Source organism: Haplochromis burtoni, unplaced genomic scaffold, assembly GCF_018398535.1.
Source record: "Haplochromis burtoni strain Fernald_Lab_line unplaced genomic scaffold, NCSU_Asbu1 Contig_19, whole genome shotgun sequence".
Classification (NCBI taxonomy): domain Eukaryota; kingdom Metazoa; phylum Chordata; class Actinopteri; order Cichliformes; family Cichlidae; genus Haplochromis; species Haplochromis burtoni.
Window position 1 is genome coordinate 1,970,174 of NW_024582380.1, and position 17,127 is coordinate 1,987,300.

The 17,127-nt window shown below is 45.3% G+C and overlaps 1 protein-coding gene across 7 annotated transcripts in view; it reads right to left on the minus strand.

Moving 5' to 3' along the window:
- Positions 1-17,127, minus strand: part of tenm2a (teneurin transmembrane protein 2a) — a 221,406-nt gene that overhangs the window by 39,061 nt on the left and 165,218 nt on the right. For all 7 annotated transcript variants that reach the window (XM_014331865.2, XM_014331864.2, XM_042218471.1 and 4 more), the window contains one exon: positions 7,941-8,179. In XM_014331865.2, coding sequence (XP_014187351.1) covers positions 7,941-8,179 — 239 coding nt within the window. The remainder of the gene's footprint in view (positions 1-7,940; positions 8,180-17,127) is intronic.

The following is a 17,127-nucleotide window of genomic DNA, read 5'->3' on the forward strand; positions in this document are numbered from 1 at the left end:
TTATTTCAACAACACTTCTAAGTTTGTTAGGGTGTAATTTTAGCTGAAATGAAACTGCTGAAATTGATGTATTTAGCTTTGTGTTGCCATAATTTTAAGCATTTTCTTTTCTGATCATAATTGCCATAATTACTGTTTTCAAACTGGATTGGAAGGCTTTATTAAATACCATGCCAATAAAGCCTATCTGAATCAGATCCGACTGACAGACTTGGGAAGAACAAGAGCGATAGTCAGACTTGGGCTGTTTTTCTTTTTAATCTCCGTCTTCTCACTCATGTTCAATTTGACAGACACACACACACACTGCATATACGCACACATAGAAAAGATCACAGAGAAGCAGGTTTAACAAGCAAACGAGTCAGATTAAAAATAGATCAGTTGCTCCGTGAGGTTTTTATGTAATCTCGATGCATAATTCAGACAGGCAAAGTGCTTGCCAGTATCATCTGCAAAGAACAGCGTCTGAAGAAAACAAAACGTGATCCTGTGATGACAAAAAAAAAAAAAAAAAAAGGACGGAGGATGATGGACGGAGAAACAAGAGAGATGAAAAGGGAGAGGTGGTGGCCGGGCTCGGAGAGGGGGCAGCGGTCAGGAGCTCTTAGAGAAATTGTGCCAAACCTCAGCACGGAGGAGGAGAGGCATGGGGGGAACAGAGAGAATACTGGAGGACAGCGAGAACTGAGAGAATATTAAAGAACACATGAAATCCCCTGAGGAAATATAAAAAAGAGGAGCAGAGAAACAGGCTACACATGATGTTGCAGAAAAAAAAGGGAGGAAGAGATGAATAAAGGCCCCCACGGATAAAGTGAGGAAGGGGGAAGAAGATGGCAAGTGAGGAGAAGAAAAGATTTAAGGGATAAGTGGCCCCGTATTCATTGACTGGTTGGGTAAAAAAAAAAAAAGGATGGTGGTGATTCATCCTTTGACAGTAAGTGGTTCACAACACGGGCAATCAGGCAGAAATACAACGCACATGCGCATGTTTTGGGAAATATTTATATATCTCAGAGTTAAAGGGTGTAAATGGATTTCTGGATGAGAGAAGGAAAGAGAAGGAAAATAAAGAGCGAGGCAGAGATGGAGAAAGGTGACTTTGCAGCGAGTGTCCCCTGACTGGAAAATATTGTATCATCATCATTCTGTTCTCTGGAACATGTTCCAAATGTTCAAATCCTCTCCCCACCCCTCTTTCTCTCTCTATGCTCTTATGTCTCTCACCCTTTTCTGTCTCAACTCAACCTTATCATTGCCTGCTTAAAAGCCAGTGTATCCCCGCTGAACCATTTGCGATGCTCCTAATTGCTCAGAAGCCGGAGAACGGCCTCTCGCATGTTGTCGCATGTTGTCGCATGTTGTCGCATGCAACCGCACGCAACGCAACCAAAATTGCACAAAGAACACAAGCCCTGGTCGGTGGCAACACTTTTTTTTCTCCCCCCATTTCGCCTTCTCCCCTGGCCATCCCGATAAATGCATATTAACCGTTTTAATTCACCACTAAATTAACAACTCTGACCTTAATTAGGGCAGTAATTGTAGACCACCTCCCCCCCAACTCACCCCACCATCCTTAGTCTGCCTTTTAATTGGTTTAGGAACCCTTTTCCCAGCCTTTCTACCCCCCCTGCTTTCCCCACCTTGCACACTCCTAAAACATACATGCAAAAAAAGGAGCCACCTGAGAAAAAAAAGAGGCGTCTGTACCTCTGCGGCACAGAGGTGCAGTGCTGCTAATATTGAAGAGACTGAGGAAAAGAGCAGCATGCCGCCTCAGGTTCTCAATATTCAGGCCATTTGGGACGTTTTCTCAGAATTTACCACACAGTATCCACTTATGTAATCTATAAATAAAGCAGCCTTCTCTCTTGGCTAAGTTTTGAAGGCGCTGCTTGCTGAGATCATTTAGAGCCTCAGACAGAGGAACGGGGGCGGCGGTTGGCTGCTGCCCTTGGGGGTCATATACACTGAGAGACACAATTTGTCTGCTTCTGAGTGTGTATCTGCGTATGCATGCTGAAAATTGCATGGTATTAACAACAAGCGCGCACGCACGCTGCAACCCCCGACGGGACCTTCTCACCCAGCTGATGCAACTGAACTGTAATTGACTGCAACACAAAAGGTTATGCGAGTTGCTGGCAGCTCCTACCTGCACGGCTGTGTCTAGCCGAGAGAAACGGCAACTCACTCAATCACACAGCTGAAAATGGTTTCTTTATTGGCACCGAAATATTGAGACGGCCCGGCGCAGACGTAGCCGCCCGGCGCGCGTGTGGGTGCGCGTGTGCGTGCACGTGTGTGATTGGTTAAATGAAAAGAGATGTGAATCTGAGTGATGTCCTCCTTTCTGAATCCTCATTTCCTCTTCAGATATCTCTACCCTGACCCCCCCGCCGCTTTACTCCCCCCAGCAACATCAACCCACTCTGCCTCGTCTCATCCCTCCCTTCCTACCTCGCTCCTTTCCCTCTCATCGATCTGTATTAGAAACAGGATATGAGGAACTATGCTATCTTATCACAGATCAGAGAGTGGGAGAGAATGAGTGAGGACGAAAGACAGAGAAAAGAGTTCGCTGTGGAGGCCAAGAGACGGAGAAACCGAAAGAAAATGAGAGACGGAGCGAGAGGATAAAAAAAAGGGAGGACAGCAATTTCTTTTCGCTTTGCCTTCATCCATCTCCTGTTTCCAACACAGTACCAGTGAAGCACCATAGGCCTAATTGGACTAACGATTGAGGCCCCGATAAGACCCGCACTAATGAATAAATGAATGAGGAAATAAATGAATGAAATGAGCTCGTGCACACTAATGCACGAGACGGTATGAACATCGCTCAGCAGTGACATCACTGAGGATGCAAATCCTCAGTTCATGCACACATGGGTACTATTTCCTTTAAAGCATGTACCGAAGCTCAAGTCAAAGGAAGAACATCGATGTCACCACTTAAACAACTCCTGCTCCCTGCTTTGCATTACCTTTACCAGTTCATTGACCCATGTATCCCTCTGGTGCAGATGGTATAGCACCTTGTGCCTGGTCCTGGCCATGCCCTGCCCATTTTCTGGACTGGCAACGTGTGGTAAGATCCTAACCTTTATCAGTCCGACAGGCCCTGCTGCTGCGGACACACGCTCCACGTCTGATCCTTATGCCCAGGTTCCTGCATTCACCATATGCCCAATTGCATCTTCACCTCCGCACACACACACATTAAATGCACACACGGACGCCTACGCTGGCATGAGTGACACATCCTGACCTCTAGCTGTTCCACCTCAGATCAGCAGAAGGGAAGCCACATGCAATGTGAGAGGGGACTTTGGGGTCAAGGAGGTGCGTTTGGAAAGCAGCCACATTGCGAGACCTGCATGGCCAACACAACTATTCACTTGACTGTCTTGACTTGCTTTTATACTTACTCATAAAAGAAGCAGTCTTATTCAAATAAATACAAACTTTGGCATATAACTACTTGGGAAAACAAGCATGCACTATAGAAGTTGTTCTTGCGTAAAGGACGATCAAGTTAGGAAAAAATTGCTCCTTTTCTTGTATGCTTTTACGATTTTTGCTTATTTTTAATATGGCATAATGAATACTTTTTAAAACATCAATCATTTAGCCTGTTAAGAGTAGACTTTTGTATATCATGTGTATCAAAAAGTGTAATTAGGTACTTTTTTTTAATCTTTTTTTTCTTTCTCAGAAGAGTAGCACAGTAGTACCTCCCATCCACACAAGGCTGGGAGCTTAAAATTAATATAAAGGCTCTAAAGATGATTGATAAGGAAAGGGACGAAGAACTAATGTTGTATTTCTAGTCCAGAAACTGTTCAATTGGCAGAACAGTAAAATCATTAACATGTGATTATGTAAGGGAGCAGGGATATGAATGCACTGTAGTGAGACACTTGTAATCGGGAAGAATGGGCAGTAAGCGATTGTGATCACTCTGGAACAGGAAGACAGCGGTGATGGATGGAAAGTGGTCGGCTCGGAGGCATGAAGGTCACGCTCGATGACAGTGCCACTGTGTGTGTGTGTGTGTGTGTGTGGAGTGTGGTTCTGTTGAATCAACAGACAGGGGAGCTGAGAGTAAGACTAAAAATACATCGTGTGTGTGCGCGCGCCTGTGCGTGCGTATGTGCGCCCTTACTCATTAGTGGTGACAATACCATGTGGATTATGCCACGTCGCCTGACAAATTCCGCAGATGCACACGCGCACACATCGGCGCCAAACACCCCTGCAAAGGTGACACAAGCGCCCGCTAGCAAGTTTACTCATTGCAGTCAAGGGCACACCTGTGCATGTGTGTATGAAAACAGTCCACCTGGGCACAAGCAGTTTGACACGACCTCGATTTCTCATCCATCAAGCCAGGCTCTCCTCTCATTCCTCACTACAGCGCATTTCTATCTGTTTTACCCCCCTTGCTGGATGTTTTTGCTCTCAGAGGTTTACATCCCTGTTCTCTTTTTTTTAATCCTCTCTAACTTCTCTTTTTCGTCACCCCTTGTCCTTCACAGCCTCTCTCTGTCCTCTGTCACACTCCCTCTGTTCTCTGCTCGCTGTGATCAATTAGGAGACATTAGTCCCGCAGATATTCCAGGTGACAGAGCCCTCAGGAGGCCACGCTCTCCTTCATCTCTCCCCCTTCTGCCTCCCTTCAGTTTCTTCTCTCCACACCTGGCTGTCTTGTCACTCCTCCTCCTCATCTCCTCTACTTTCCTCAGCAGCGCAAACAACCTCACCCGCGCCCCCCCATCAACCAATCTCACACCTTACAGTACTGACAGTGACATATCAGCCCTCCTCTCCTCTGTCTCTCCACTGATCTATCCTTTTTCTTTCCCCTTTATGTTCCCCTCTGCCCCCTGTGCACCAACTCCATTCCACCCCGTTCCTTTTTCTTCTTCTTCTCTCACCCCTCTCTATCTCGTTCTCTCCAGGTTGCCATTCACAATGATGGACCTGTCTTCTCTCCTGTATGCCAACCGCTCACCTGTATCCTAGCAACCACCTCTCCTTTGGCTCAGGTGCTCCATGCGGAGCAAGCAAACAAGACGCCAGGGGAATGAAGAACAAGCACTCTCGTTTATCCTCCTCCCTCCATCCGTTCAGTCATTCCTTCACACATAAAGAGGAGGCCATACTCCGCTGGAGTTTGAACAGGGAAAAAAAAAAACGCTTTCTGTCCTCCCTTACAAATAAACTCCCTCGAACTCACACAGACACAAATAACGACTCGCAGCTCCAAACGCTTTTTTCATGCTACGTGTGTATGTTTATCTCATCCCCAAGGCTTCATTCTAACAGTAGGACACAGTAAATAAGCTTCACAGAGATACAGCGAGTCAGCTGTGCTCCTGAAACATGCAAAGTCATGTTTTTTCTGAAGATGTCGTCCTCAATTGGCACACACATGTGCGCGCCTGAGTTTCTGGAAGATTGTCAAGCAATTTTTTTTCTCCTTAATATTCATGTGAAGTCTGAATAAAGAAAAAAGAAGGAAAGGCAAATCATTTGAAAGCCAGCACACTCTCAGACACACACGGAGAAGTTAGGAGTTCTCACACACACACACACACACGCCAACCAGCACAAAAAATGAAAAGTGCTGTTCAGGCACATGTGTCTTGGTGTAATTTATGAGTGGGCTCCTGGGCGGACGCCTCAGAGGGGTCCTCTTCACGCTGCATGGCTCTGGGTGCTCTGCACAATCCCCACAGTGAGCGCTGGGCCCCACGCACACATAACACACAAACAAGGTAGTACAAAATCCCCCTTATGAGTAGTGAACTCGCTGCACGATTAACGCTACAAAAAGCATGGTAAACACAAGGGTTTCAGGCTTGGCAGCACTGCTACAGCTTTGTTCAGCGTAGAAAAAACACCGGAGCAAAAACATTTCCTTACAACAGCTGAAAAGGGGCCACAGTTAGCAATAGTAATAATAACAATAAAGTATCATTTCAGCTTTGTTTCAGCTTACTGAATTATAGCCAGTTGGACAATTAAGTTTGGTGGTGAAGCATACACACACACACACACACACACACACACACACACACACACACACACACACACACACACACACTATTTGGCATATAATAAAACTAAACTGAAAAATATACAGAAAGTGGGGCTTAGAGGGAAAAATATTACACTCTATTTCCCCTTAATCATGCAATTCCATTAAAAATGCAATATTATACAGTATACTGACAGGGTATCTGGATAGCTTGCTCTTTTGTGCTGTAAATACACCAATAATAAAAAAGAAAAATCTTTTATAATATAGCTAACAATCTAAAAGTACCTATTATTAAGACAGGCTGTTGTTAGCAAGCTTTATCTGTCTGCAGGTACCCAAAAATTACCGATGGAGTGGTATGAAAAAAAGAAAGGTAGAAGCAAAAATTAGTCTTTGAAACAAATGTGTTTTGATTTATGTCCCCAATTAGATGTTCATTTAACAATTATATGTTCTGAAGAAAACAAATATTTGTGTCATTAAAGCCCCAGGTGAGCTCTGCGCTTCGAGTAAAAGATGAATAACGGGAGGTCTTTGGTCCTTTCTGCTCTCCAGTGCCCTTGAGTACATATGGAGAGGATTTCGGGGGGGTTAGGGGGTATGAGGGCAGCGGTTGCCGTCCTTCGTCCTTCTCCCGGCTTTTGTTTTGTGGCTCCATATGTGGCTGTCTACTGCAGTGTGACCGTGTAAAGCTCAGGAGAGAATGGATCTTACTGTGTGCCCTCGGCAAGAGGCCTTGATCTGCTCTGGAGGACACACTACTGTCAAGGGCACTCCACGGGGGTTACACAAATCACACAAATACTGACACATGCACAGATTGGAGTGCACATGCATGAAATTCGGTAGGCCAGGATGCATACGACACACATATGGGTGCATATATCACAAACTCACTATGGACGGTTAGATCGATGTGGTCACGTTTGGATAAATATATTTATAAATAAAGAAAAAAATGATCTTAATAATATATGTAGAGAGGGTTGTTATTTCTGCTGATGCCACTCTTCCCCCCATCTGTTGACTCTGGTCTCTTGGGTAAGAGGCCAATCAGGGGCTCAGTGGCACATCTGCCTTCTTGCACACACACTAACACAGTGAAATAGACAAACACACAAACATGCACATTCATACATAATTACATTTCCTCATTTTCTGTTCCTCCTCCTTCTATTGTCTTCCTCTCTCCCTCAAACACACACACACACACACACACACAAACACACACACACGCACACAGATGCATAGGTCTGCATTCTTTTGTCCAGTGAATGAGGTCAAGAAGGAATAAAATCCACACCCACACACACACTCCCACACACACTCTAAGCAATGTTTTGTATTTTTTCCTCCCTTCTCTTCACACAGATTCGCCGGTAGACAGCCCATCAGAATCTCTTCCTGATGTGCTGGGTAAGTGCTCTCCTCTGAGTATCTGCCATTCCTTAAAGTATGACTATTGCACGTTGGCTTCAGATCAGTGAAAAACATCCACTTTCCTGCTGGGTCTGTTAGGATTCCTACCTTGACTGATACCTGCTTGCAGAAACAGCCGCAGTATGCTGCGGTTTGTGTATCTTTCTGCCCCTCTAACTGCCTGTGCACTGATGCTGACTGGAGGCCGAGGCTCCAGCTGGGGTTGATTTTGACAGTGCAGCAGTCGACTGAAGTGATAAAGCTCACACCTTCTGAATCTGCTTTGTGTTTTACAGGCAGGGGCTACTAACTTGACACTTTGTCGTGGAGGTGTGGGAGGTTTATGCATTTTAGGTCAATGCGACACAGTGTGTCGACTGAGCTTGTATTTGTTCAGGGGTGTATATATAGACAAAAAATAAAATAAAATCTGGTTAACCCTTTTCATAAAAATGCTTTCACTTACCAATGAAGTAAGACAGCAGGATGGCCAGCAAGGCAGCGGCTGCGATGGCTGTCACCGCGGCACATTTCCAGCTGCAGTACTTGGACGGCTTCTTTAGTTTGAAGGCTGAGCGGGAGAAGGTGTTTCTGGGTAGCAGGCGAGGCGGTGGAGAATACACTGTTCCCGAGGTCAGGGGGTATCCGGGGGAGGAGCTACTGAAGAGAGGGGTGGTCCCTGACGACGTCTTGAACAAAAAATGCCTGAAGATGAGAAAAAGGGGTGAAAAAAAGAAAAGTCAGCACACACAGAAAGACGCTTTATAAAGTAAGTGGTTAAAACAAGCTCTGCTTGAGTGCAAACACACCAAACTATAACCTAATCACCGTCTGGATGACAGGGCATATGTGCAAGCTTCTGTCCAATTTACTTTCCGATGAACCCTTCCTGCCATATGGGTTTTAACATCCTTGAACTGATTGTGTCTCCAATTCAGTGCTGTTCCAGTCAGAGGTCTCTTTTTAACCTCCACCTGCTCTGCCCTGTTTTTTTCCTTCTTCTGTGGCTTCGCTTCTCCTCTGTTCACCCCACTTATAATTTGCCTTGTTTCTGCCCTTAATGGCTGGAGAGGATCACTGCCATCCCCCTTTTGCTGTCCTCATTGTCCAGGTAGGGTCAGAGCTCAGAGAGAGGATAAAAGGGGGATTTGAACCATCATCCCTTTGCTCATATTACCCATTATCCTCTGCTATCACTGCACCTGCTCACCCGCTCACTCTTTCACTGCTCCCCCTACCCCAGCTGCTTTTCCTATTTCTTGTCTTATCTTTTCTTTTCCACTACCACTCCAATATTCCTCTTCTTTCTCCCCCTTTTTTATTCCTATAATCATGTCTTCCCTCGTTCCCCTCCTACAAAAAAAAGTCCCTTTCTTCTTTCGGATTTTCTTTTGTTATCTGACCTTGAAAGAACACTTTCGCCATAGCAAGGAGAAAGACTGCACTTGAAGACTCTTTTAAAGGACACAAGAAGAAGAACTTCAGTGAAACCTTTGTGACATCTTTTGTGGCACGCATGCACACACACAGCCCCTACGCAGACCTCAGGTGGTATGACAGAACAAAGCCCTCAGGTGAGGTGAGTGTGATCTATCAGAGGAGAGAAGGTCACTCCACTGCCTCAGAGATGACTGAACAGAAAAATAAAGTCTTTTGTGCCAGCTTTTTGTGGAACTTGCTTGTTTGTGTGTTTGCTACTGTGTTTGTGTGCACATATGAAGATGCTCTCTGAATGCTCTCCTACTTTTATCTTGTGAATAATGAACCTTGGCCACACAGACATTTCTGCAAAGAGAGGAAATAAATTTTGGCCGTCACTTCATCTAAATGCAGTGTGAGGCCTAGAGTCTGGGTTTTCAGCATTCTGTCATGATTAATGGATAATTTTGGATTATTACAAATGCTAAACTATTTCCATAACTTCTCTGTTAGGATAACATTATCCTCACAAAAAATAATTACTCTGACAGGCCAAAAAAGTGGCGAGACAATAGGATGGGGAGTAAACAAGCCAACAGTTTAGGATTTGGGTAATTATTTTACAATTTGTATGTTTTTCTCTTCCTAAATGTTTGGCAAAGCCAGGGGTTTGTTTAAAATCTGACTTCTAATTTTATCTCCTGCCTAATCAGGCCAGATTCACAGGACTAAGCAGTGACTTGGTGGAATGCATTATGAAGAGGTGGAACTAATTACTACCAAATTACTACTAAGTCTTTATAAATCATGAAAAAACCCCAAACCAACCAGTCTTGAACCCCTAATTTCTGGATGTTTTACTAGTAAAATAGGAAACAGATGCAAATATAAATTAAAACAGAGCATATAAGGCAAAAACAGAGTTTGCGCATATCTAACAAGCTTGAAGATCTGTATATGACCACCTTTATTCTTCATCACAGCATGAACTCTCTTAGACAACCTTTCTTGACATTTCTTTAAGAAGTTTTCAGGAATAGTTCCCCGGGCTTCTTGAAGGACATTCAAAGCTCTTCTTTAGATGTTGGCTGCCTTTTGTGCCTTTTCTCTGTCAAGATGATCCCACGCTGCTGTAATAATGTTGAAATAATTTTTAAAAGAAGAATATCTGAGTGTATATAAGATGCCCATGAGAAAATTACCCGATGACCCACTTGACTTATCAGCTCAGAAAACATTTTCTGGTGACTTTATGGTCTCATTCACTGGTTTTAAGTCTTCTTCAATACAGCAAAATAAATAAATAAATAAAGGGTAGCTTTAGCTAAGATCGGTGCTACTGTATGCATACAGTATCCTGGTTTTCACCTGTTTTTTTCGCTAACCATTACCAGTATTTCTTCTTCAGTCACCTTTCTCACTCACTATGTGTTAATAGACCTCTCAGCACTGAATCATACTTGTTATTAATCTCTGTCTCTCTTCCACAGCATGTCTTTATCCTGTCTTCTTTCTCTCACCCCAACCGGTCACAGCAGATGGCCCCGCCCCTCCCTGAGCCTGCTTCTGCCGGAGGTTTCTTCCTGTTAAAAGGGAGTTTTTCCTTCACAATGTCACCAAAGTGATGATTTTTATATGATTTTTTGGGTTTTTTTCTCTGTATGTATTATTGTAGGGTCTACCTTACAATGTAAAGTGCCTTGAGGTGACTGTCGTTGTGATTTGGCACTGTATAAATAAAGTTGAATTGAATTGATCCCAGTTAATATAATGGTGAATAATGGATAAACCAAAAGCTCTACCCCGTAGTTTAAATATGGTCACATGGGGTTTCAAAAGTCCAAGATAATGATGGCTAAAATGCCAAAAGTAGTCCGCAAATCAGTGGGCAACATCATGACCGTCTATCTTTCATATGCGGTCGAACAAAACACAAAAATCTGAGAAGGTTGCCGGGTTTCTCTTTGACAAGCTGGAGTAAAGCAGATTCCAAGTCCCCAGCCTCGTGCTTTCTCTCTACCTCCACACCATGACAAATGACTCATTCCTGCACAGATGTGTGTCTGAGTTGTCCTCTTTCTTCTGCAGCCTGCTCTCTCTTCTTTTCAGACTAGTCTAATGGGACCAGTAATAACCCACCACTGTTACTGGACTGGATGATCTCTGTTTAAAAAGGTGTTTTACTGCACTTTGTGGTCTTCTATCCTTTTGATCGCTGCTGTTTCATAACAGCATGTCCGCTCATCTGAAAACAGTTGGCAAAACCAGGTGACGTGCTCAGAGCATGAAGATTTAGTTTGGGAGCGCTGTTCCACTCTCTATCAATTATTCAGCCAGTCTGTGCTTTGTCTCTCTCTTTCTCTCTCATCATTTTAAGCCACTGATTGTTGGACTGCTATCTTGCTGGATTTTTTCCCTCTTCCATTGCTTCTCTCCCTGTTCCTCTCTTTTAGCTGTCAGGTATGGCCTGTGACTCCAGGAAAAAAAAAATAGGCAAAAGAGAGAGAAAAAAGCTGAAGACAGATAGAGGCTGAAAGACCACGAGGCGATGACACCCAAAGAAAAAAAGAGGTTATTGTCTAAAAATACCACATCCTCACTCTCACCAACATCAACACATTGTTATGCATTGCATAAACCTATATGCTCTGGCATGCATGCATATATGCTCAAACACACACGCGCGCCGTCCAAGGTCAAGCGGCTCATGTGCTCGTTTCAATTCATTTTCACAGCTGCTGACTCACTGTGATGGCAAGGCCAGCGGTAATTAATGGTGATACTGAAATAATGCACGTGTGAGCACAAGGAGAGGGTGAGCTGCTGAACTGTTTGTATTCTGTGTCACACGAAGCGTATGATTCGATGTGCTGGTATGTGTTTGAACTTAAGCAGTGAAATCATTTCATTCCCTGGCTTTGTTGTTTGTGTGCAGAAGCTCCGCTGTGAGCTTGGTGTGGGATGGGAATATGTCTATGGGCCATACTAATTACGAGTAGGAATGGAAAGTGTCTAATGTGCTCTGGGGAGGTAATTGACATTGATTTATGTTGCTGAGGACTATGGAGGGGTTCTATCATAGCAGGCAGCCGGCAATCACAACTCTGTATCATTAGGCTGGGGTGTGTGCGTGTGTACGCTTGTATTTGTGTTTGTGCTTTTGTGTGTGCCTATTGTAGGGTTTTTGACAGTGGTCCAGCGTGGAAATGTCACACATAATTAGAGAGAGCTGACAGAGATTCCCTTAACCACCGCTACCTCGCTGTCATGCATTCTGTCTTATATATGCAACACACATCCATACAGAACATTAGCCAAAACTGACTCACACACTGACACACATTTACCCGGGCTCACACACAGGCGCCCACCCACGCGCAGTAAAATATAAATTTATGTGGTTATTCTTTCATGAGATTGCCCCGTATGTGCTACCGAGTGTTTAATTTTCATCCTTGCGGAACAAACAGTGACACAAGAGGGGAAGGATAGACAATGGAGATAAAGGCTATAGATTAGAAGACAGAGAGAAGACGAGAAGATGTGTTTTCACTCCGTTCCAACCCCGCTCCCCATTGAGAGAAAAAGAGGACCTGGACAATTAACCACAGAACAGAGAGCATGCTGGGTAATTAGCAGGAAGTCAAAGCTCGCATTCCCCTTGAGCGAACAAACACACACAAGCTTTTTGCATGCCCGCACACACGCACGCTCTTCATATTCTCAGCTCTCACAAACATGCGGTTGCTTAGCATAGCACTTTCAGAGTCATCATCAGATGTAGAGAACAATTAACGGGGGTCTACACGGTATGGGGGTGACTGAAAAACAGTCAGATCTGAGAATGAAACAAAGAGCCCAGGGAGAGGAAGATGCTCAAGGACGGAGTCGTGAGTATTGCTACCTGCTACGATTGTAGGAAAAAAATGTGTGCAGATGGATACAGTAGATTGGGATTCATTTGCTTATTGTTGTGCAGATGAGGGGAAAATTCAGAGTTCTAATGTTCATAAAAAGCAAAATCCAGGCAGATTATGTATATATCTTAGATTTTTCTTTTTTCCTTGCAAACTAGGCGCTGTACTGGGATTTTATCCATTTTTTAATTCTGTTAAAGGAACATTTGAGAGATCCTTTTTAAATGAAGCCAGTTAGGCATTGAGTCATTGACTTTACATAAAACTGGACTTAGCCTCTAGCCTCTTAAAACTGCATTCTTTCTAATGGCCAGCAGGAGGTAACTTCTGTGGGTAAAACGGCACTACTAGTGTTGGGTGGAACGTGTTTGCAATTCATTATCATTGCATTACTGTAATCACATAAATTTTTCAGCAATGCAGTAATGTAATGCATTGCTGTATAAAATTTGGCAATCACATTACAGTTGTTTCTTGCTTAGGATATGCTGAACGTTTCTGTTGATAAGCGCTGTTGTTTTTGCTGCTGTTAGCTGCTATTAGCTTCTGTTAGCCGCTATTAGCTTCTGTTGGCCAGCATTAGTGAAACTATCTTTGAAGTGGACTCGGACACGCAGTGATAAAAGTCATAAAACATCAAACTTCCATCCATCCATCCATCGTCATCCGCTTTGTCCGGGGTCGGGTCGCGGGGGCAGCAGCCTAAGCAAAGAGGCCCAGACCTCCCTCTCCCCAGCCACCTCCTCCAGCTTGTCCGGGGGAATACCAAGGTGTTCCCAGGCCAGCCGAGAGATATAATCTCTCCAGCGTGTCCTGGGTCTGCCCCGGGGCCTCCTCCCGGTGGGACATGCCTGGAACACCTCACCCAGGAGGCGCCCAGGGGGCATCCTTGTCAGATGCCCGAACCACCTCAGCTGGCTCCTTTCGATGTGGAGCAGCAGCTGCTCTACTCTGAGCCCCTCCCGGATGGCCGAACTTCTCACCCTATCTCTAAGGGAGAGGCCAGCCACCCTTCGGAGGAAGCTCATTTCTGCCGCTTGTATCCGCGATCTCGTTCTTTCGGTCACTACCCACAGCTCGTGGCCATAGGTGAGGGTAGGGACGTAGATCGACCGGTAAATTGAGAGCTTCGCTTTTACACTCAGCTCCCTCTTCACCACGACGGACCGGTGCAGCGTCCGCATTACTGCAGCTGCAGCCCCAATCCGTCTGTCGATCTCCGGCTCCCTTCTCCCATCACTCGCGAACAAGACCCCGAGATACTTGAACTCCTCCACTTGGGGCAGGAACTCATCCCCGACCCGGAGTGGGCACTCCACCCTTTTCCGGCTGAGAACCATGGCCTCAGATTTGGAGGTGCTGATCCTCATTCCCGCTGCTTCACACTCGGCTGCGAACCGTTCCAGTGCGAGCTGGAGGCCCTCACCCGATGAGCCAACAGAACCACATCATCTGCAAAAATCAGAGATGAGATTCTGAGGCCACCAAAGCGAAAGCCCTCCGCCACTTGGCTGCGCCTAGAAATCCTGTCCATAAAAATTATGAACAGAACCGGAGACAAAGGGCAGCCCTGGCGGAGCCCATCACCCACCGGGAACGAGTCCGACTTATTGCCGGCAATGCGAACCAAGCTCTTGCAACGGTTGTATAGGGATCGAATGGCCCGTAGCAATGGGCCAGACACCCCATATTCCCGCAACACCTCCCACAGGACACCCCGAGGGACACGGTCGAATGCCTTCTCCAAGTCCACAAAACACATGTAGACTGGTTGGGCAAACTCCCATGCACCCTCAAGTATCCTGGAGAGGATAAAGAGCTGGTCCAGTGTTCCCGACCAGGACGAAAACCGCATTGTTCCTCCTGTATCCGAGGTTCGACTAACGGACGAACTCTCCTTTCCAGCACCCTGGCATAGACTTTCCCAGGGAAACTTGTTTATCAGATTAAAAGTGTGATTTTTAGGACACTTGAGCATAACATTAGCTGGTATAAAGCTAGCTTATAACCAGCTGCTGCTGTTGTTTAGCAGACTTTTGTCTGGAGATGGTCGTTTGTCTAATCTGCTGACAATAAGTAACTGTGACAATATTGGAAATTAATGAGTATGTTATACATATGTTCTTGTCATTGAGGTGAAGAGGAAGACCAACAAATATGTTGGGGGAATAGCAAACTGGTGCATGCTCCTATGTATTTTTAATGGATTATGTATGAGAATGTGTCATTTTGTTGGACGATGTAATTACACACTAATCAATGTATATTTAGAAGTACAACATTTTTGTTTTTGTTAAATAACATTAAAAAATTACTGAGTTTGTAGCTTTAATGTATGAATACGAGGTCATGTCATTAATAAACCTGATGTTACACAGCTGTGCCTGTTACAGTAGTGCCTACAATATATCATTTAGGAACAGATATACTGCCTCTCCTCCTTCTTCTTCACCGGTTGTTGTTCCAACAGGTAACATCTTTGTATCTGTCCCCACAGTAATGCATTTGAAAGTAACCGGTAGTAACGTCCACCCCTTCCTTTCCAGCTCCTTCCAGATAAATTGAGATGCCGCATCCCTCTCAGTGATCTTATTCCGCCACCCCCCAGGGTTGTGGCCCACAGAGGAGCATGCCGGGGTGCGAGGGAATATCCCGAGATTACGGAGATTGAACCTGGCATGAGCCACCCATAGGGGCTCAGAGGGAGCGATTGGAAATCAGATGCTTTCACACAAATCGTGCGCACACACACACACGAGCACACACATGCGGTCACATTCACACAGAGAAATGTATTCTGTCTCTGTGTTTCTCATTCACACGCACACGCAGCGGCACCAGCCATCTATAGTCATTTATCTCACACGGGTAAATGTATCCATGTTCTGCGGGCCTCAATCTCCCTCTTCTGCCTTTCTATCTCTCACACACACTCCCCAAAACAATCTCCTTCAATCACCACCTCTCTTCATTTCTCTCCCTCTCTCTCCTTCTTTATCTCTCCCTCCTCTACCGTAAACCATTCCTTTCCACATTCCCCCGCCCTCTCACCTCCCACTCTCCTGACTTATATTTCTTTGCTATATAACCCCCCCCCCCGCCCCCCTCGTCTGTTTCTATCTCTCTCTGTCTCTGCCAGTCATCCAAGCCCTGGGGTGTTCTTAGGTGATCAATCTTCATCCTCTCACCGCTGTCACACTGTCGGGTCAAGCCAAAACGCATGTGCACACACACACGCATGCACACACGCACACAAACACACACAAAATGCATAATGAGTGGACGACAAATGCCAAGATTTACATATGATTACAGTGGGGAGCAGTCTGATTTTAAAAAAACAAAAAACAAACACATGCTTGGATGCAAATACACACACAAGCGTACACACATACACTCCCTCCCCTCACATGAACAGGTTGCTCATCATTTCCTATAGCTGCAGGTTATAATGAGATGGAGGACAGGCTCTGCCAGCACAGGGATGGTGTGACTCGCTGGCTCTGCCTGGCTGGCTCCGTCCCAATCACGAGCTCCAGCAACTCCAGCAGCTCAAGCCAGCACACCCAGCCTCCACCATAGCCTGGACTGGAGAGGAGGGCCCAATCTGGGCTGGAGGGTGGAGCTGGAATACTCTGTGTGCTGCTCTGGGCTCCATTCACAGCGACAGGCTCTGAGCCATGCCAAACCCCACCACCTGAACATGACCAAATACTGGCACTGTAGAGGCCTCAACAGTGTGGGCGTGTGTGTGTGAGACGCTTCAAATCTGCAAAGATAGCAGTCAGGATTTATAAAGTTATAAAGGATTTATAACTTTAAATAGATTTTATTTTCATCCTACATCACTGGATCAGAAATTGCAAGAAAAACAAATCGTCCTTCATCTCGAGTGATGTTGTGCCAGTCACGTCAACATAACAACGCAGGCCTAGAAGAAGAAACTGCCAGTGGAAACAGCTTCTTTTTAAAGGTGTACGTATTCTTGTTCCTACCCATCATGCATACAAGCACAATGTGTGAGCACAGGTTGAGCATAGACCTGAGATCAGTGGGGATGAATTAAACATAGCCAGGCCTCATAAATACTGCACAGGTCCAACGCTCTGGGGAGTTTATCCAGGCCCATCAGTGCTGGAAGCCTCAGCACCCAGCAGGAGAAACACAAGTACAGCTTGCAGAGTAAATGCTCGGAGACTGACCACGCGCATGCGAACAAGCATGCAGGCAGTCTCCCTCTCACTGCCATGCTTCATGAATAGTAATACCCTGCATGAATGCTCTGTTTTCCTGGTAAGTGTTCTTTGTGTACTGACC